The 22,262-nt window shown below is 48.7% G+C and overlaps 1 protein-coding gene across 1 annotated transcript in view; it reads right to left on the bottom strand.

Moving 5' to 3' along the window:
- Positions 1-22,262, bottom strand: part of LOC141748768 (immunoglobulin superfamily DCC subclass member 4-like) — a gene marked incomplete at its 5' end in the record, with an annotated part of 49,484 nt that overhangs the window by 10,213 nt on the left and 17,009 nt on the right. The window contains 14 exons of the mRNA XM_074601326.1: positions 4,040-4,274; positions 5,240-5,345; positions 5,845-5,982; positions 6,510-6,680; positions 6,866-6,993; positions 7,679-7,862; positions 8,630-8,737; positions 13,820-14,053; positions 14,626-14,799; positions 15,940-16,077; positions 17,183-17,347; positions 18,097-18,507; positions 19,034-19,189; positions 21,875-22,009. Coding sequence (XP_074457427.1) covers positions 4,040-4,274; positions 5,240-5,345; positions 5,845-5,982; positions 6,510-6,680; positions 6,866-6,993; positions 7,679-7,862; positions 8,630-8,737; positions 13,820-14,053; positions 14,626-14,799; positions 15,940-16,077; positions 17,183-17,347; positions 18,097-18,507; positions 19,034-19,189; positions 21,875-22,009 — 2,483 coding nt within the window. The remainder of the gene's footprint in view (positions 1-4,039; positions 4,275-5,239; positions 5,346-5,844; positions 5,983-6,509; positions 6,681-6,865; positions 6,994-7,678; positions 7,863-8,629; positions 8,738-13,819; positions 14,054-14,625; positions 14,800-15,939; positions 16,078-17,182; positions 17,348-18,096; positions 18,508-19,033; positions 19,190-21,874; positions 22,010-22,262) is intronic.

The following is a 22,262-nucleotide window of genomic DNA, read 5'->3' as shown; positions in this document are numbered from 1 at the left end:
TGTTGATCTTGAAACCTTCCCTGTTTTATGAGGATGGTTATTTAAATTAGCTTGAAATCCTGTGCGGAACAAGACTGGGGACGTTTCAGATGTGCCTAGCTTTTAAGGGTGTCACTTCAGAGAGAAAGGAGTCACTGCTGAACAGCACCACAGCAGCCAGGAGTGGGAAAGCTCCGTGCCACGCCAACATCCAGGCATCCCTGCCCACCGCGGTGCCTCTAAACAAGATGGAACACAACACAGACCTCTCCCCCACCAGAAAAAGGAGAATCTCTGCTAGCTATCCACGGGAGCGCAGCTCTCATCTAAAACTTTTCAGAAAACATTGGGACTTTTTTTTTTTTCCATTCAGAAAAATTTCAACACGAAAATGACAAACAACCCGGGTAGATCCAAGTTCCCTGATGCGTTACAGCTTTTGCTTGCTGTGTCATGGGGATGCTTCACGGGAATCGCAGTCCTAGTGGGGAGGAGGCCCACAGGGAAGAACAGGGGTAGAAAGCAAGGAAGGATCCAGCTTGCAAGAAGCATAATGGCAAACATTTCCAAGCCAAAATGCTTGGGTTTGGCTTCATTCAATGAAAAGCTGAAGTCTTCCATGGAAAGCAGATGCTTTTTAACGTTCTCCCCCACCCCCTAAATTGCTTGGCCCAAAAGCAGCAGTGACAGAGATGTCTGGAGCAGAGCCATTTTATCATCCTCAGTCCATCTGTCAGGGGAAGCAGAGCTGCATCACCACAGCCCGTGCATTACGCTGTCATTTATAATGTGGGCTACTGAGGGCATCAGCTTGGGGGTCACTTGAAAGGGGAATAGTAAGAGAGGAAAATCACTTGTCAGTGTATTTACAAATCCTCATGTGTGACCACTGGGAAACACACAGAAAGGAAGGAAAAGGGCCCACTAAACGGCCGAGCGTACTCCTGCCTAATGGAGCTGTCAGCTGTCCAGAGGGGCCTCATCCCGACAGCTCAGCCGCAGCAGCACCTTGCTGTCCTGCAAGCAGGGGCAGGGTGGCCAGAGGGCTCCTGCGGGCTGTCCAGCAGCACAAAGAATGTCCTGCCTTCCACGTGCACCATCCTGTACCCCCAGCATTTCTTGTAACGGCTCAAGAGGAATCACAGCCCTACATTCGAAGGAACTGGTGATCTTGACTTGAAAACATGCAAGGGGACTCAAAACCCTTGCCTGAGATTCTTTGCAGGAGTTGGTTCACGTCTCAGCATTGTTAAAGACTTCTTGCCCTCGGTCTCACCATTCTCCACACCTGCAATATGACAGTCACTCACTTCTGACTGCTTATGGCACAGGGACAGTCCCTTCTTTGTGCTTGTACATCTCCTAACACGGAACCTCCAGTCTCCACTGGAGCCTCCGGCTGCCATAAGAATAAAACCAATAAAGAATAATCCATGAAAGTAACGAGCCAGCACGTGAAGAGCCTACAAGCATGGGAGCAGCTATCACTGACACTGCTAATGGCAAGTGCTACCCAGCCAACACAAAACAAGTTTCAGGAGCGTAACTTGAGGACGGAGAGCCTAGCAGGCAACTGGAGAAGGTCACGCAGGCCTGGAGCTGCCAGTTCCTTGGCATCACAGCTATACAAACCTGCCCAACAGCGGCAGCAGCATCCGACTAGCAGTCTGTCCCAGCCAACATCCTGAGCTTTGTGGTGACATGATATGCTGTTAAATAAAAGGGATCTTCAGACGTTTCTCACTCTCTCTTTTTACTGACTAGGACTACAAGTGATAGTACCTGACCTGGAGCACCCTGGGGAGCTTCCTCTTGCCAGGCCGGACCAGAAATTTCCTCCCACAAGGATTCTCTCTTTCCTGTGGCTCCACCACATTCCTTTCTGTGGGTTTTCACAGCCCCAGCCACACACAGCATGAGAGAAGAAAAGAGAAGGCAACAAACCAGCTAGTCGCGGTGGGTACAAAGCTCCCAGCAACACACCATTCCAGGCGGGGTCTCCGAGGGTTTCTGGCAGCCTAGCTGAAATGGCCACTGGAAGAAGCTATTTGCAGCACACAGAACAACCCAAGGAACCTACAACGCACTCTTGTGCCTTGGCTTTTTGTCTACATGGAGGGAGATGCACACACCCCTAGCTCTGATTTACATCTGTTAAGGAGCCCAGGCACGCGTGCACCACTCCAGCCATGCTTGTGAGACCTGCCCAACTCCCTGCCCACCCAGCCAGGTAAAAATCCCATTGCCAGCCGGACACATGGCCTCTTGGCAACTGCAGCATAAAGATGTTTTTAGCCTGAGTCTTTTCACCCTTGATTATACATGTCAGAGTACAGGCAGGATGCAGCGGTACTCGGGGCTGGCTCAGGTGGCACTTCCAGCAGGAACTGGGCAGTGGAGGGAGCAGGGCCTCCTGCGTGGGAGCACATCTCCCTCCAGTGCCTACTCCCAGCAACAACAGCCTGTTGCTCCCGGCCACCACTTGAGCTCTCCTTCACCTGCCAGGTCATCCTCACCAGGCAGCACAGGTGACAACACTGCTCTCCGGGTGGCTGCATGCAGCTGCTCCTCGGTGATCCTTGCTTCCCTATCCACATCCATCAAAAAAACAAGCTCTTTATTCTGCTGGCAAAAATCCTCATTGAATTTAACTCTCGGTAGCTTTTTCCCATCCAATTAGAGAGGCAGAGACACTACAGCCAAAATCACCCTTCTCCCCGAAGCTCTGATCTCTGAGCATAACTCTGCCGCCAGACGCTGCCAGCCTCTGCTGCAGACGCTGGGTGCCCCAAACTCCCAGGCTAAGCCCCGAGCAGCCAGGCCTTGGCACTGCCCTCTCCAGCCCTGGCTCTGCACACATGAAAATCTTTGTATAAACCTTTGCAGATAGGATTGCCGCTTTGGAAGCAAAATCTGGATTATGCTGCTCCCAGAAAGGCCTCCCAAGGGAGGGAACTTCCCTCCACCGCAACCTGTTCTCAGGGTAGGTCAACATCACTGAAAACATTTGTTCCTTATTTAACAGAAGGAGCTGTAGGAAATTCCTCACACTCTTCGGCTTGGGTCCAGACAGGCAGATACATTCCACCGAAATCCATAGATGTGGCTTGGCTGCAAACTGTTGCTCCTTCAGCTGAGGGCTCATCTGCCGTGGCACTTCGGGATGGCCAAGAGCACGGCTTCAGCTCACAGGACTATTAAAGCCAGCAGAAGATGTTGCACTTCCAGAAGATCATACCTACACCACCACTAGCAGCAAGGACAGGTCTCGTGGTGAGCCAGGTATCCTGAACTCACCTTCCCCCAGCGACACATGAGCGCATCATGGATGCAAACGTGAAATCCCATGCGCTCACAATACATTTGTTTTACTGAACCTCCTAATTACTTTACATGCTCTCCCTGGGCTACAAAGAGAGACATAAACAGATTAACTAAATTAGGCCAATTAAAGGTTCCCTAATGGAATGAAATGTTTCAGGCAAGCTTGAGAGAGGAAATGGACAGGGAGGAGTGAAAGACAATGCAATGTCAGGCAAACCAAGCAAGGCAGGAAAAGACTACTTCAAAAAATAAGGCTCACAAATAAAACACAATTTCACCTCTTCTGTATTTTCAAGGGTACTCCAGTGAACACATCATTTATGGACAAAGCTCCTTTTACTCTAAGCAAAAGAGTATCCTGGAAAGCAGAGCATCTACTCTGAACATCACACTTTCTTACACCATCTATATGCCAGAGCAACAGGAACAGGGAAGCTTTCTGCAGCAGGAAGTCTGGTAACTGCTTCTCTGGGGATGAAGGGTCACTGTCCCAGGAGGTGAAAAGGGGTGGTAGATGGCACAGGGATCCCAAACCTAGATCTGACAGCCAAGACCGAGCCAGTCGGTTTTACAGAAGGAAATGCATGGCTGCCCGGCACCAGCCTGCAGCCAGGACTAACAGCACCTCGCAGAGCCAGGACAAGATCAGACCCTGGCTTTCCAGCAGCGACAGACCGAGCAAAGGCTCTTGCCTAGGGCGGGAGCCCAGCCATCACACGCATGGGTCCTTCCTTACCTTCCTCTTCCCATGGACGATGTCCTCAGGGAGGCTTGTGTGGATGAGACTGTGCACTTCCGTCAGTTCTGCGATGTCCCCCAGGGGCATGGGTGCATCCTCTGGGAGCGGGGACATGAGGGACTCTAGCTCATGCGAATCCGAGGTGGCACGGGGAGCTGCCACCCCTTGCCTGCTCCGGTGGTAGTAAGTGTGGTTGCCAGCTGCCTGGGAATCCAGGCCTGGCAAAGCCTCCCTGAGGGAAAACAAGCAAGAGCTGACATCTCTTGTGAGCCTCACTTTCCTCTGTCCCCCAATAGCCATGAACTGCCAGAGAAAGTGACCCACTCCGGGGGGTCCTCAGCCTGTCTTTGTGGAAGCGACCAGGCCCAAGCCCCTGCCCTGCTGCTCCTGCGGAAGGGGATACTCTATCCGCATCTACAGTTACAACTTCTGCTGCAGTAGCCTCTCCCCAGATGCGTCTCTTCACCACCTTCACTAACCCTAAAGCTCATACAAAGCACAGTTCTGGATGCCAAGCCCTCCCCTTGCCAGTGGATCACTTGGGCAGCAGACAACAGAGGTCCAGCAAGCGCTCTCTAACCCCTGATCGTGGGGAGCTGTGTCAGTCCTGTCATCTCTGTTTTACAGGTTAGAGATGCACCAGGACATAAAGGTTTGGTGGCCAAATTAGGACAAGACTTCAGAAGTTTCTTGTTACTAGTCCTGAGATCTGCTGCCAGCTCAAAGCTCTTCTCAACAACTAATAAGCTCTTTTCTGATCATGGTCTTTCCAAATGCTTGTGGCTGGATTGAGACCGCTGAGAGAGCCGAGGGCTTTGGGCTCAGTCCAATCCTTTCCAAACATCCTTACGGATGTCCAGCCTCAGAAGCAAAATATTGCCCACACTCACAGACACAGGTAATAATCTGGCAAATAGTATTTTTTTCCCTTTTCTTGATTTTTTTTCTCTGTAAAAAAACCTATTAGTCTAACAATGCAAATTGAAGACAAACTACTGAGAAAACAAATCAGTGAAAAGATCATACTAAATATGTTCCTTAGCTAGCTCGCACTCCCAAGACTCAATCTTTGTATTAACTGATGTCTTATACTGCATCCCAAACAGCCAGCTGAACACGGGGAAGAAGCTCACGGTGTTTTTTGTCTCCTTCCGCATCAGCCTCCTTTCCCTCCCGCAAAGGCGAGGTGACACCTACCTCTGCTTGCTGTTGCGGAAGCTGGCACACATGCAGAAGAGGATGCAGAGCAGCCCCAGGCAGACTCCCACGATGATTCCCGTGACAGAGTGGATATCCAGAACATCTAGCAGGGGAAGGACATATACGTTATTTCAGCTGCTAGCAGGAAGAAGGTACAAATTATCTTACGTTCAGAGAAGCATAAGCTTCACTGAAACCAATAGGCGATGCCTCTATACACATAAAGGAAGAACATTACTTGGCCATGACAATTTAGAGCAGCTTAAAGCAGACTGACATCTATGCACATTCATTAATTTCACGCTACACAGGGCTAACAGAAAGCAGCAAGATGCAGGTTGCACGTGCCCTTCCACAGGAGCTGGGATGGGAAGAGAGATGAAGCTCTGTGGGATGGGTTCTGGAGCTGCCCGGGGCCTGTGGAGCTGCACATCTGAGGATTCTGGCGTGATCCTCTGCACTGGCCTACACACAGTCACATCTCTCAGCCTGCGCGGTGACATCAGGCAACTGCTTGGCAAACAGAAACGCTGCTGCTGACAAATTGTGGTCCTCAGAAACACAACTCACTTCCTGCACCAGGACAAAGGGGAAATTCATACCAGACAACTTCTCCCGGAGGGTGTGCACATCCTTAACATTTGAATAGGGACCAGATCCCACGACCGTCTTTGCTCCCATCTTGAAGAAGTATCTGGTATCGCTTTCCAGGCCATGCACTTCAGTGCTGAAGATATTTCCTAATCAAAGGCAAGTCAAAACAGGTTTAAAATGCGCAGTTTCAAGAGTATTCAGAGGCTGAAGCAAAGCTGCAGCAAAATTCTGTTGGACCCTCAGAAATGAGGGATTTTGTGTCATGGGCTTTAAGAGGTAATTCATACACCTCTTCGGATTTAACAAACTTGCTGCTTAAAGAGCTGATGACACAGAGTGCACGTGGTGTTGCTGGCATACATTCTCCTAGGAATTACTGCCTGCCAGCCTGTATCTGCAGGACGTTTGCTGGATAATAATGGCTATTTCAGCCCCAGACACACATGATTTCATGTCTCTCACTAGCCGTGTCCCCGGATGCTCCTAAATGACCAGGAGCAAGGCCTAGCACACACTCTAAGAAAGCTGGCAGCATAAGCTCTTGAATGTTTATGTGCTCAAAGTGAGGCAAAAATCAGGGCAGGAGGACTGAATAACCAGGGCTCCATAGGCAAGGAAGGCGGCAGGAGGAGAAGGATCCGGTGGGGTATTACAGTACCTCGAGGAGGCTCACCTTCTCGCGTCAGCAAGGTCCACATGTCATCAGGCTGCGTGTTGTTGGCGTTGTACAGGATGAGGTACTCCACAATGATGCCGTTGGGCTCAGCAGGGGGGCACCAGTGCACTTGGACAGCGTAGGGGTTGAGCGGGTGCAGCCGCAGGTCAGATGGAGGAGTTGAGGGACCTGGAAAAGACATGTAAAAGACCCAGCATGAACAACAGAAATAAGAAGAGCAGCATTGAAGATGAAGGGCAGAGCTTGGAGGTGATCTGAGATCACCACATCTCTCAGGGGCACATTAGGAGGGATTTGATAGAGATTCAAGAAAAGCCATGAGATATCAGCATTCAATTCCCATAAATACTCACGGTCAGGAAGCGTGAACCGTTCCACCACACTGCCGAAGGGTCCATCGATGCCAACGCCATTGGATTGCACGGCAAACTCATACCTAGTGTAGGGCTTCAACCCACTAATGAGAATGTCTTCATCCGAGCTGCCGAAAGAGGACACATTCACAAGGCCATGAACGCTAGATGGTTCTCCTACTGACTGCCACCTCGGTACCCGACCAGGAGCACTGTAAGAGATTATCCTAAGTCCTACAGTATTTGATTTTTCATCTAGAGCTTCATCACCTGCAGTCATGTGAATGGAAGAGCACTCAGGTCCCAGTTACAAAGCACAGTCCCCAACCCCCAGGACCATTTTTGAGGTACTTGCAGAGAAAAACTTGAAAACACAGCCTGGTTATAGGCTGAAAACCTGCACAGGAATCCAGATCTAAAATACATCCCCAAATTATTATAACAGCTAAAACTCTAGCAATTTTTAACCCAAACTTGTGAGGAACATCTCACAAGTCATGAACGCTTTGAGAATGGCCATAATTGCACCTGGCTTTATTATTAACAGGGAAACAAGCATGTAAGGTCCGATCAGAGCAGAGAAGATGCAATGAGCAGCCAGTAAATGATCCCCTGCTATTTAAGTCATGGACAAGTCTCAGTGCCACATTTCACCAGCTCTGAATGTATCTGTGACCAAGGCAGACCTTTCCAGCATGTGAAACACCCAGGATTTTGCTCAGCACCAGAACTTCCATGAAGGTTCCTCCTGCCTTGTGTTAATTCCTGACAGGAGCAATACACGGCAGATGAACCCATAGCATCCCGCTTTACCTTGTGTAGTACGTAACGAGAGAGGCATTTTTCAGGCCCCAAGGGCTGAAGCGCACAGTGTAGTTGACAATCTTGACTGTAGTGAAGTCAGGTTTCTTCCACCTGAGCCATATGGAAGTTGAGCTGTTGGACTCTGCATAGACTTGGACTGGAGGCAATGGAGGACCCTTCTGCACAGGGGGATCTACAGTGCAAGACAAAAAGAGAAAAGAGAGGTGGAGACGTATGTGACAGTAAGGTAAGAGACAGCCACCATGGAAACAGAAAACATGGAATAAAAAAGGCCTAGGTTGTGAAGCCTGTACCGATATGGTGGCTTCCAGAGCAAGCCTAGATGCCCGGCTGCGCATGCAGCGATTCATGCTTTTCCTCACGGGTGGCAAAGATCACAATGAGGATCCACACACCAAGGTGGTGGTGTACTACTGTGGAGCGCAGGAGGCCAGCTGCAAAGTTACCCACCCGACAGGCCCACCAGTGTAAGGAGGAGCTCAGACCGTTCACCATCCCACAACAGACTGGCGGAGCTGGGAATGGAGCCCAGGTCTTCAGAGCTTTTACTTTCTTTATAACACTGCAAAAAGCCTGGCATGCTGCTAATTCATGTTCTCAAATCTTTATAACGTTAGATATTAAACCCAAGTGATTTGGCATTTCCAAGACCATCCCTGAGCTGCTACTGGGGACAGAGAGAACACAGTGAAGGCCATCCACCCTCAGTACAAGAACAACTCTAACAAGAAGGGGGATATTCCACTCCTTTCCCTCCTTCCCGAGATAATTCCTCCAATACAATTTGCAATGACTGTCAAAGGGAGTTTCCTTATATTGGGACCTTCTCCATTTTCATATTGTCCTTCAAGTTCATCTTCCATAACTTTACCTCTACCCTCCCTTTGAAGGCACATGCCAAGCAGAAGAGACAGACAACAAATGAAGGGCATTCCTCACCTACTGCTGTTGCAGGTGCCTTTTCTGTTTTGCCCTTCCAAACCGCTGCATAACCATCTTCGTGCTTATTGAATGCCACCAGCTTCACCTCATAGAGTTTCCCAGGAGCTGGAAAAATCAATCAGGGTTTGTCTGGGGTTATTTTTGTTACCAACCCTCCCCAGTTAGGCAGGTTTTCTTCCATCTGACCAGCTTTTCTCACCATGCAAGAAAGTAACTTGAACTGAGTTGTATTTACTAAAATACATCAGGGAGCCCCCCTTCCTCTTACAGGCTTTTCACATTCAAATACTGTCTCAACTGGTGCACGTATTGCCACAGCTACTCTCTAGTTCTCCCCTTGCTTTTTACAGAAATTAGCAGCAGCAAACGGACTTGCCCCAGACACCAAGGGTTAACCGGTGTCATGGCCTGTAGCACATCATCTTGGTATCTCCTCATCTTTCTCCCTTGCAAACTACTAAAGAAACATATGCACAATGACTCCTCTCTCTCCCCCACTGCATTGTTTATTCCCGAGGAGCGTGGACACCCTCTCCTCTCCAAAACGCACCTCCCATTTCTAAAGTCCTTTCTGATTTATTCACTGCCGTAAGGATCTTCCTTCCAGCAAGTCCTCACATGCCCTGTTAAGTCACTGTCAGCTTTTGTTGTACAGCAACTATTTTGCCTCCACAGCAGAGTTTCTTGATTTGCAATTTGAAAGGCAACAGCACACACAAAACCCACACCAGAAACCTGGGGGTCCTCCTTACACACCCTTCCCATCAGGCAGCTATGAACTCTATGGGGAACATCCCACTTTGATTCACACTAGGCTGCAGGACACAATGCTCTGACTCTAAGCTCTGCTGCCCTGCTCCAAAATTCACCTTCCTCTTTCCTCCAGCCTTTCATCAGCTGAAACACTCCTCTGCTGTGTTAAGTAACATCTGAGGATTTATTTTCATGGAGATGTTTAATCAAGGAAACAACTTGTGCGAAACAAAGTTCTCAAATAAGACACTCGCCAGCTTCTCCCTTCAGCAGCCAGCCCATTCAGAAGCTCAGCGAGAGCAGTCCAGACTGCCTGTGGTTGCCTTGGCTGCAGCGCATTGATGAAGTTTGTTAATTTGGGACGTGCCTGTTCATTCCCTGCCCTGATAGATCACTGCTCTCTTTGCCAGACAACGTAAGCAGAATAAAACCTTTCTTATTGATGCCAATTTTATTATTACTGCACTGATTACGCTCCCAGAGGCTAATGGTACCAATTACCAAAGGCTTTCTCTGCTCCACAACACATGTTCGCGCTCAGAATATAAAAACAGTTCAGCCACATTTTTCTCCCTGAAAGAATCCCAAAAGCAAACAGAGTTTTGTCTGCCTCCAAGGCAGCCTGATCTGCATTTCCACACTCTCCAGCCGCAGGAAAGTGCTTCAAATCCACACAAGGGGGAAGAGGCCAAAGGGTGCTCAACTTCCAAACGGCTGAGACCACGGGCCTGGTGGAACAAAGAAGCCCACAGCCTGTCTCTCGCCAGCACACACACTCTGTCTCCTGGCTGAGCGTTTGGCTGGGCTTCACTGGGACACGAGCTCATCGCAGATGGTGTGATCCAAAACGATGGGGAAGAGCTCACAGATGTGACACAGCTGTGGGCAGCTCCTGTTGGAGAATGAAGTGAAGGAAAGGACAAGTCCTCCATCTCCTTCCCTGGGTAGGATCAATACAGCAGCCACTTACATGTGAAGCCAGAGGAGCTCTACTACAAGATCAAGCAATTCACATTCTGAAAAGAGGGTTATTTTGGATTTCTCAGTCAGAGGCTTGGCTTCAATTTTTATACACAAGCCCAGATGTTCAAGGTCTTAGAACATGCAGACATAAAGCTCCATCAAGCTGTCAAGAAGCTAGTAGGCAGCATGAAAACAGATGTATTTCACTGCATTCCATCATACATTAAATATAAGCAGAATAATCTAGTCCAGATCATTTCAAATCACTAATCTGGATGACTGTGTAATATATCCAATACGCTAAATATGTTGTTTCATTCAGTTTTTCAAGGTGTTCATGTTGGCCAGGTGCCATACTTTCCTCTAAGTGGGAAAATACCCTGATCTCCAGGGAGTCACTCCCAGAGGTATGCGCTCTTCCTTCATGGGAATGTGGAAGACAGGATCAGATCCTTACTATTTATTTTTCATGTAGATTACGGCCCTGGTAGTTGCACACCATTACAGAGAAACTGCTAGAACGTAGGTGGAAATGAATAAGAATTTCTCAGGGAAAAGCCCTCCTGGTGGTTCAGGAGAGCTTCTTTTTGATTTTGTGGGCTCACGAAATCGCTCTATTTCTTACGTGCTTTTGAACAGCTGCCCACCTCCCTCACAGGATTTCAGCACATAACTCTCAGACAAGATGCAAGGCATGTCATTAGCAATATCGCTCTAAGGAGACATGGCTTGCTCCAGAGGATAGCACGAGCATGGGAGAAAAGTCTTCTTTTATTTCAGACAGCTCAAATGGAGATAGTTGGGACATGACTGACTAAAGGCAAAATCAAGAAGCTGGATGTTGGTAGAAAGGCAAAGGATGAGGAAGCCTGAAGTGGTGGTGGACAAAGTTGGCACCATTTCAGTAGCAGGACCAGCCAGTGCAAGAGAAAATAAAACAAGATTCTTGCACCAGACCAGCACAAAGACCCTTACTGCAGTGTAAAACATAGGCTGATGTTACAGGAAACACGGGCAGGGCTCTCTGCGGGTGTAATAGTTGTGCTATCACTGTGAATAAAGAGTAACTGTGCTCCAGGAGCTCTGCCCAAAGCTGCTTTCTGCGCACCCATCCACCTCAGTCTGAGGCTTGCCTCGAAAGCAGCTGTCTCCCCACAAAGTGCTTCCCCTCTTGCCCTGCTGTGCTCCTGGAAAAAAAAAACACAGGGAAAAATCAGGAAATCAAGTATCGAGCTATGCAGGAACAAGCAGTGGGACAGGAGTTTTGTCTCTCAGGCCACACCCCAAGCCAAGACAAGGGACAGGAGGCAGAGCCTTGGCTTCAGTGACACTGCAGAGACGTGGAGCCAAGGGGCATTTAGTGACTGCTGCAGCAGGACGTAGCCTCCAACGGGGAAGCTGGACCTTGTTTGCACTGACAGGGTATGCAACCATGTCTGAGCTACAGCCTTGTATTGCCAGTGCCTAATCCTGGGATTTCCCGACACCATTTCAAACACTGGAACAGGCTTCCTAGAGTGGTGGTCGATGCCCCATGACTGTCACTGTTTAAGAGGCATTTTGGACAATGCCCTTAATAATCTGGTCAGGCAGTTGGACTAGATGATTGTTGTAGGTCCCTTCCAACTGAAATATTATATTCTATTCTATGTAAACAAAGAATATTCTGTTCTATTCTTATCTCTTCAAGCTCTTGACCCAACTTGTAGTTTCAGCTGTGACACCTCTTCAACAGCCCACCTCCTATGGGCCAGCCTGGGCAAATTTCACTCTCCCCCCAGACAGTACCATTCACCAACATTCAGCCCCCTTACCCTGACATCAAGAGATGCTCTCAAGAGACAGTGTTGGGTATTTTGGTTGCTTGTTTTTGCAGAGGGATCATAGGATTTCCACTGCTGCGCTTCCCAGGCAGACATCCGTGAGCTGGGAATTCCCCCCAGCTGATTCCCCATCGGCCAATGTGCAGCATTGCAGATCACATTAGGGCTGCCAACCCTTCCCGAGACTGCTACCCACTCTGCCTACAAACCCCTAATGCAGACGTAAGTACCTGCGCAGGGTAGCTCCCTGCCTTAAACCTAAACCCTTCTAAATCCCAGTCACTCCTCCTCCTTGTTTTATGTCCAGACCCCCTGCCTTTCTCCACACAGCCAGATTCCTGACCTCTTCCTTTACTGTACGCGTGCAGGAGCATGTCATTCAACAGCGAAAGGGGGAGAAAAGAGAACATCCACGGCTGGAAGAAACCCGAGACTCTCTTCCTGACACAAAGATGGCCAATACACAACCACCACATCATAAGGAAATCATTAGGGCTTGACGGATGCCCAAATTTAAGGAAGTAATTATAGAAGAACAAGCAGCCTTCTCAGCATCATCATGCCAGAGCATTTGGAACCAATTCAGCCCAATCCCAAGTCCCTGTGCTAACTGACTTGCCAGTGGTTAGTGCAGCGCGTGATGATGTTCACATGTGGTTTCCACAGAACAATAATTACAGACCTAAATTCTTCAGAGAAACTCATAACTGTTAACACCCTCTCAGTGGCAGGATGGCTGCAACATGGCTGGAAACCTACTTAGCGATGACACATACTGTCTTTCCAGGTGCTGCAGCCTGACCTTTACACCATACATAATATATATGCCAGACGTGTAAGATGAACCAGCATGAGAAACACTCGCCCCGCAGTCTCAGCTCACTGGGCAGTAACAGGGATGAAGCATGAAGCGGGGAACGGAAGAACTCTAAGAAGCAGAATCCTGTTTCAAGGATGCATCTGCCATGACTCTCTCCTCTCTCTCCATCCTGTATCAATGGGCAAATCAACTAATTAGTACGATCAGATGTTAGAAACATAACCCCTTATGGAAAACACCAAGCGCAGTTAGGCAGGCAGGGAGATCTGACTGTGGTGCAGACTTGTTCTCCAGCCGTGGACACTCAGTCTTCTACCACTTTTCCCTTAGGAAAAAGTGGAGGAGAATACTGACCCAAAACTAGCACGCTGTGAATTAACCCATCTCTGCATTTTAATAGAGAGAGATCTCAAATAGCATTCAATTAAGGAGCTTCCAGAAATACACAGGGCAAGAGAGATCATTGTCCTGACTGGACATTTTAATCTAGGCACTCATTATACTGACACAATAAAAAAAACCCTAATTGATTCAGGTCCACTTATTAGCGTATACTAAGTATATTAGTAGTCCTTCATTAAAAATACAATCCCCTGCTACACTGGCATCCAAAATTTCTGTGTTTTAAACTCTGCTTAGAACAAACACCAAGAGCCCCACTCCAGAAATGACTTTGGGTGCTCTTAAAAAAAGCTGACATGGTCCCGGTTCTATGTATCTGCAGTCAGGCAGATAACTGAGCCTCTTGGAAGCATCCCGGGACTGCTACAAAGTGCAAGAGACAGACCCTGGCTTTCCACACCAACTGCTAAGATGTAACCAGCTAACCTAGTCGAGTCAGCTCGTACTGCTTCACTTTCTTCTTTAGTTTTATGGGGCCTACATCCCAGCTCTCATCTTCAGCACCATCCAAAGGGCTTTCATCGCTGGACTCCTCTGGGCCCACTTGTCGGTAGTAGAGTTTGTAGCCAGATATCTGGGCATGGTTGGCTGGGGGCTGCCATGTTATCAGGAGAGACTCCATCTTCGCTCGCACTTTTAATTCTGTTGGGGCAAATGGAACTAGAAGAAAAGACAAGAGAAAACCATTCAGCCACTTGTCTCCATTTCCCTGCTCTACTGGATCCTCCTTGTCCTTGGTGTTGAGGGAGGTGTGTGAGGAAATGCTGTCCTGTGAGTGGGATGTCTCCCCTGTTTGACATGGTGGTACACTTATGCACTACTGTTGACTTTACCAGCCAAGTGACACAAGAAAAAACAACATCACAAAGCCAGTATGGGAAATTCTCAAGGTATTCTGAGATAACACCATCTTTAACTGCTGCTGGAGTCTAGCTTGGGCTCAGCTCTGTTTGGCAGAATTGTCTGTCCACTCCCAAATGTCAACACTGGGGTTTGGGAGTTTTGTTTGCTTGTTTCTTTCTTTCTTTTTTAAGAATTTTCACAGTTGCACATGGAGGGAGGACCAGGTAAGCTGCAAGACATAGAGGGGCTGCTCAACAGAAAGATAAAGTTGGGTACCAAAACCAACGGTTATAATTCCCTAACGAAAGCAAACGTCTCCAATCATGCCTTAAGTTCCCCAATATCCTGCACACCCCACCCCGAATCACAGGCGTCACCCAGCCTCTTACCATGTGTCTGGTTGTCTCTGTCAGGAGTCCGATGCTGAGTCCACTCAGAAGGGGCCCCGTAGCCCACACTGGTGCTGGCTGCGATGCGAACTTTGTATACTTTGTTGGGATGGAGCGAGTAAAGAGTGATTTGTGTCTCATTTCCACCCACTTCAATGGAGGTAACCTGATCTGCTGGAACGAAGGAGACACCACTGAAAACGTGGCTTCCCCACGTCAAAGGGAAACACAACTGCGCAGCCACAAAGCTCAGCTACCCCCACGTGGTCTGCATTGGGCTGGCTTGGCTTTGCCGCCAGGAAAAACCAGAACTAAAGACTGGGCAGAGCTGATATCCTGGACTGACAACCCCCTTCATCACATTCAAAACTGCAGGTTGCCTTCAGCACCGCTGAGCCTGCCCGGAGGGGAGCTGTCAGAAACCTTGTTGCCGCTGATGTGACGGCAGAACGTGAGCACAGCCAATGGTAGCTGATGGTATGTTCCAGTGCTTCTCCCTGCTGTATTTAAATCCTCACTTTAATTTGAACCAGAACTGTCCACCAGCGCTACTTTCTGCAAAATTCACACCTTCACCCAAGCAGACTGAGGTTTTATCACTCCCTCTTCAGCCCACCCAAGTTCATAAGGGAGATAACAGGAAATTTAAACTGAGAAGGGCCTGGGATTTTCACTGTAACAACTAATTGGTCTTGCTGAAGATTCATATTGCCTGTTTGGTGAATGCAGAGGTCTTGCTTTTCAGCTTCACCTGGTGTAAACTCAGCTGGGAGTGCTGTCCCTGCTATGCAACAGCATATTGCTGAGTGTGATCCCTGGACCGCAAGCGTTTCCAAGGTTTTACGATGCCAGACAGCCACGTGCAAGCTCAGGGCAAAAACCCAAGAGCCAGGAGTCACAGCACAGACTACTAACCCAGATCAAACACATGGGAACATGTCCAGCACTTCATCACACTCCTCATCCTTCTCTTAGTAAGAACCATGACCCTGGGAAGTGAGAAGCTGCAGAGCTTCGACGGTTTTAAGAGCAAATACCCAGAAGGATTTGCAAAGCAAGCACACATGGAATTGAAACAGCCGCATCCAGCATAGGTAAATGTTACTGTCCCTGCTGAAGACTTCTTAGAGTGTCTGACAATATAAATAAAACCAGATAAAACTCAGCAATAGAGCAACACAGCCTGGTCAGGATACTTGCTTTTTTTCTGCATGGATCACTTTGATTAGACTCCATTTTAAAGGAATCAAATGTATTCATCCTTCTTCCCCAACCAGCATAAAGTTCTTCCCCCAAAACACACAGTTCCCTCACCTTCCTTGAGGGTGCAGTAGTCGATCTTGTACTTCGTTATCTTGCCGTTACTGAGCTCTGGAGGAGGCGGCAGCCATGTCACACGGATGTCACCAGGAGTCATGCTCGACAGGGACAGCTGAGGGGCAGCACTAGGAACTGGGAAGAAGCAACAACAAGAAGTCAGCAAAGACTGGGGCAAGACCTCAGCACATCTCTGCCAGCTCTCTGAGTCGGCTGGAGGCCACTACTTGGTCTTTGCCTTGGCCAGACACTGGTGACATGCTGTCTGTCCTGGGGGGAACCAATGTCCCACAGCTTTTCAACAGCTCAGAGCATCAGTGGGGTGTCTGGGGAGGGGAGACGGTGGGCTGCGCAGCTTGAACAGCCTGATCAGAGCCTGCCGGCCACACCACATTGCTCCCCAGGGAACCCGCGTCCACTGCAAACTGGGCAGGTTGGCACAGAGCAGCTAACAGCCTACACCGTACTGTGAAGCACAAAGGAGACACTGAAGGAAATGGCTCATGGATCAAGAGACTTCAGTCCAGGAATCCCCATTCCCTCAAGAATCACTGTTCTGTGCTGCAGGCAGCTTTCATGCTTTCAACACAGCTTTTCAGGCTTCAGACACGTACACGTGGGACCACGCGGTTCACTATGTCAGGAGTATTAAAAGCACAGAATGCACCCTGCAGCGTAGCAGGGGCTTGCACAAGGTCTGCCAAAACCATTGCTTCCTGCCTCTGTCCTGCAGCCTGATGAAAGCTGTACATGTCCTTCCCTGTTGGGTAGCTGTCTTTCTGGAACTCTGCCTTTACTGCTTGCAAAATGCTACGTGATAAATGGTAAAATCAACACAAACTATTGACTCTTAAGGGATCCAGCCTCAAGGCTGCTCTCAACCCTACAAATTGCAATTGTCTTTGGAGTTGAAATTAGGTTTGGCCCAGAGTCAAGTTTGGAGCAATGTCACATTAACTAGATGAAAGCTCAGAGGAGATGACTGCAGTTCCTGCAGTGTTCTCCTGGGCCCCAGTGTCAGTGAGATCATTTTTCACGATCTTCATCACCCAAGATGACGGTCAGACCAGGGTGCTTGGTTTGTTGTTTATTTTTTTCAGATGGGCTTCTGGCAAGAAGCTATAGGAGCAGTAGGTTTAGGTTTCTAGGAGCTGATGGTATTCTCCATGAATACCAACGCTCACCATGAAACAGGCCAAGAACATTTTTTAGGCACCAGTACCCATCTAATTCAACGCACCGTCCTCCAGGGTCTGAACAATAATGGAAGAGGATGTCCGGCTGGCTCCGAGCTGAGAATACGCGACCACGTAGAAGACATAGTTGGTATTGGGTTCTAGGTCCTTGACTTGCAGCTCAGTGGTATCATTATTGACAGCAAACTGGTATTCCACGTTATCTGTTCCTAGAGCCAAGGAAACACTGATCAGCAGGTCAGTGAACTGCCAAGACACTCCTCGAAAAATCACTTAACTCACAAGGTCCACAGTGTAAATCCATCTTAAAAATCACTATGTTTTCTCCCATTTTCCCAGCACCTGCAGAAAACCCATCTCTTATGTGAATTCTTTGGGCAGAAACATTCAATGCCTCAATGTTAACATCTCCATTTTGACTCAAGCTCCTTAATCCATGCTAAAGCAGCTGAAGTCATCAGCTTAATTTTCAGAGGAGCTCTGGCAACAGTTCAGCAAGAGTATCGACTTGCTGGCTGTTTGGGAAGACAGACCCCAAGAGACGCGAGTGCCTCACTTCAGGTTCTGGGTGTGAATAATTTAGTGATTACCCCTGTACACAATGTGGCTGTTTAATACCTCCACTAATAATCACATTCTTTGCATATAAAATCAATGCGTGGGAGGAAAAAGTAAAGAACAGAAATAAATTTCTAGATGTGTCTGGTCCCACTAGAATCCAGAACACTCAGCTACGTGGATCCGCTACTGATGGTCAACAAGTTAGTATATGCCAGCTAATCCACAGGCACTGTCACAGGCTAGTGCTGACTCCAAGAGAAAATTCCTTTACCTGCAATGAAAAGGACTAAACTAACTGGAATTGCCTTATGTTTGTCACTAGCTGGGAAAAAGTCAACCCGTGCCTTGTGTCTTGAACCTGCAATACAGCTGTGTGGCACAGGCAGATAACACCTACCCACAGCCCGCTGGTAATGTAATGAGAAGCCAATGATCTGCTCGCTGTTGTACTCTGGCCGCTCCCAGGACACAAGGACCGTGGTGCTGGAGAGGGACACGGCTGACACCTTCTTGGGAGCGCTGGGCAAACCCTCCCGCACGATCACCGAGAGCTTGGCCGTGGCACAAGCCATGCCCAAGCTGTTCTCAGCCACACACTGATAGTAGCCAGCATCCTCCAACCCGATCTGATTGATCACAAGGCTGCCGCTGCTCTGCACCTTCACCCGCCCGTTGGAGAGGATGGCCTCGCCGTTCTTCAGCCAGTGAATGGTTGGGACTGGCTCGCCCTCCGCCTTGCAGACAAACCGAGCCGTGCTGGCTCGGGTGCGAGAGATGGTTTCAGGAGCCTGGGAAATGCTGGGTGTAGCTGGAAGCAGAGAGGACAAATTAATGCAGGAAGGAGGAGGAAAAGATAGCAAAGCAAATCCCTTCTCCTCCCCACGCAGTGCTATGTTTTATTCAGTAGCAGCTTTGCTTACAAGATAGGATTTGCCAGGCAGACTCTAGAGGCTTAATTTAGACTCTGTCCAAAAGGAAAAATAAATTCTGTATCAATCATGTGCTGCGTTCCCTGATCCTAGGCTGTTCTCCCTGCTGGCTTCCCAAGATCCTGAAAGTTAATTGCTGATAGAGATTTCCATGGGGGAACCCTGGAGACCAAGAATAAGGCATAAAACGGTTCAGTAAACACAAGGAACTAAACCCCAAATTAAAGAGGTGACGCTCCCACCGAGAGCTATCCCAACGCAGGGCCTCCTGGCTCTAACCTGGCTCCCATCTTACCCAGCACAGGCCACAAAAACAACTTCTTGGTGATCTCCTGGGTGTTGGTCCAGGTAATCCACAGCTACCTGGCCAGTGTTTCTACTGGAGCGTTTATTCTCTCTACTCACCAAGGACCCGGAGCTCAGCTGCGGCTGTAACGAACTGCCTGGTCTGGGGTTTGTTAGCACGGCAGACGTACACCCCTGAGTGATGGGGCTGGCTGGAAGGAATGAGGAGATTTGTCCGGCCCAGCACAATCACATCTGTGGAAACGGGCTTTCCATCTGCAGGAAGAAACATGCACAAATGTGAGAGGGAGCCCCAAGGTGCCCTTTAGGAGGGCCTGTAAACAACATGTCTACTAGAGCCAGGATTACAGCTGGGGAGCAGAGAGACCCCCAAATCCCACCCCCGAGCCCAGAGGAGGATTCCTGCTGGGACGCTCCTCAGTGCTTGACCGAGCCTCAGGCAGCTCAAGCCAACATTGGCCAAAGGTTTAGTTTAGCCTCTAATAACTGGAAAAGTTCTGGTTTGGATCAAAATAGTCTCTGATGTGTAGGGTGTGCCTGCAACGAGAGCCCCTAGGAATAGCAGATTTAAGGGAATGCTATGCTAACACACATCTTGGAAAAGCTGCTGGATCTGCCTGCTGACCCCCATGCACGAACACACACGCCTCCTCCCCTCACTCGGTAATGCAAATGTCAGCAAGAGCGCTGAATCACTAACAACTCAGGGGTTCTTCCCTCTTCTGGGTCCCAGATGTGAACCCAAATTTACTGAGCTTCTTGATTGGTTCTTTGCCCCCAGCTTAGCTCCTGATCTGTAAGGTATCAGGATGGCATCTGGTTCTCCCTGGGGCTCTGGTGCTTGGGTCAGAGACAGGGGCCATGAGCTACCCTCTCTCCACTCTCCTGGCCACATGGTCAGTACTGCTGAGTAGGGCAGGAGGAAAGGGTGGCTCCGGCTCTCTGGCCATCCTTCTACAACTTCAAATAGCTCTGTGCTCCTCAGCATGTCACGGACAAGGCAGTAGGCTGGTGCTGGGCACTGTTTATTCTCAGCATTGCTCTGATGTGAGAAACATGGGGACCATGATGTTGGCACCTCCAAATGAGCGTGGGGCAGCAAAGCCAAGAGCTGGGGACAGAGCATTAGCAAGCAGAGTCTGGCTGAGGAAAGGCTCTGATGGGAGGTCAGGAACCCATGGCCAGCTCTGGCACAAGTTAGCAGACTGGGAGAGCCAGCCAATTTACGCACTACCTGTGCAACACTAGACCTTATCGCTCTCCACCTGCAGAAGCACGGATGTCCTTCAGTCAGCAAAACCTCAGCTCTCGCCTGCCTTTGCCTCTCTCAGATTCAGCTGAGCCTGTATCCCAAGACAGGAGCAAGCTCTCCACCTCCACTGTGAGCAGCTGCACCTACTTAGCACCATCAGCAGGGAACGCAGCTGAGAGCGGATCCTCTGCCCCCTCCATCCATTTTGGGGGTCTTCAGGTGGCCTCACAGTTCAGTGGCTGCACACTCAGAGGAGGAGAAAATCTGTGCACCCCACTTGCACGGCAGCGGTTTGAAAACCCGACTCCAGATGGTAGCAATTAGCTGACACCACCAAGGCTGGCAAGAGCCAAACTGGCAACCTGGAGCTACAATCCTCTGTGTTACCTACATGACTAATCATCCAATAACCCAGCCTGCTCCTTAATGAAGTCTTGGAAAGAAACATGCTTGTATAACACAGAATTACTAGCACTTTTAAACCATCTTTTCTAACTGAAGAGACCACACCGGGAAGCAGAGGGGGACCAAGCAAACACTTGAAAGTAAAGCATGCAAGGAACTGTTTCCCCAACCTTTCCCCCCTTCCTCCTCCTCTTGCCCCCATCCAAAAAACTTTCATAGTGGTAATTAATTCAAATAATACCTACTCTACTATAGGCATTAGTAGCTCTCAGTAAAGCAATGAGTAAGTGATCTAGCATGGGAAAGCTGAGTATTTGCAATTGTGAAGTGCATAGGATAAACCAGAAACATTTCTGCCAGAACATTTAATCCTTGCTGATTTGATTTCCAAAGTTGTATCCTCTTGAGATTTTATTTTGCTCCTTTTTAGTGGGGAAGACGAAATATTTATATACACTAAAATCACTGCCTGTGGACAAGTCTGGGCTGAAGACCAACCACAATACATGGTTACAGGGGAGAGGAGCCTTAAATCGTGACCCGGATTTATGAAAATGACTGAGAGCCTTTTCTGGCAGAGATTTGACTCCTGAGCTGAGAACATCTTCAGTCAGAGCCTCTGAAACACATCTGACGGATGTGACGCTCAGTGAAGTGACACTAGCATCCTACTCGTGAGTTAGGCGATCAGCCCTGGGTAACTTATGCCAGTCTGGTTCATTTGTACACCTCTGACGAGACTTAAGCATCTTCTTGATCCTTTCATTACCAATCTGACCACAGTGAGATTTTTGAATAAAAACCTCCCAGCAACACTCCCAACCACCCCAATGACTAACAGATCTTATCAGGTTTTGCAATCCTGCAAGATAATACAAGTTATTTCTCCAGCACAGTGGCAGATTCAGCAGAATCCCCACTAACCTCTGAGTCCCAGGGAGGAGTGGCATAGACCTGACCCTATCTCCTGACCTTCACTGCTCATCCTCATACAATGGGGATGACTAATTTAGATCAAAAGGCACCCAGGCACTGGAACTTCATATATTTCACAGGTCAAATAGCTATAAAGCGAGCTGAGTGCTTTGTAAGCTTCTACATTTAATTAGTAATTAGTTTAGCAAGGATACCCTACACTGTGACACCACCTGTGTCATTAGGTACCGACGTAACAAGCACCCTTTTTGTCCCACAGATTTTTCCATCTTTTAATAGATTTTAAAAATTAAGTGTCCACAGGTTCCTCTTGACAACAAAAGCTTAATTCTGTCCCTCACACTCACCCTGTCGTATCCAGGAGACGAAGGGGGTGGGATCGGCAGACGCCATGCACTCCATCACCACACTCTCCCCAGCCACCACCGTGGTGTTCTCCGGAGCGGCGACGATGGTGACATCTCTTCCTGCTGGCTGGGAACCTAATGACAAAAAGAAAAAGAAAAGTCTGTCCTTCCAAATAGCAAAGTCCCTAGAAAAACACAGAACGCAGAGCCCAGACACCCCGGCCATGCTTCCCTGTGTAGTCTCACATGTGGTAATGGCCCATGCCTTGTTGGAGGAGAAAAGCAGGTCTTGCTTTTACATGACTACGACATTTTTGTGAAAGAAATGAACAAAGGGGTGCCCTGCAGATTTACTCTAAACGCGCTGGCCCTAGTAAAAATTAATATC

This window comes from Larus michahellis, chromosome 9 (genome assembly GCF_964199755.1).
Source record: "Larus michahellis chromosome 9, bLarMic1.1, whole genome shotgun sequence".
Lineage (NCBI taxonomy): Eukaryota > Metazoa > Chordata > Aves > Charadriiformes > Laridae > Larus > Larus michahellis.
The sequence above is the reverse complement of the archived record's forward strand: the minus strand, read 5'-3'. Positions and strand labels throughout refer to the sequence as shown.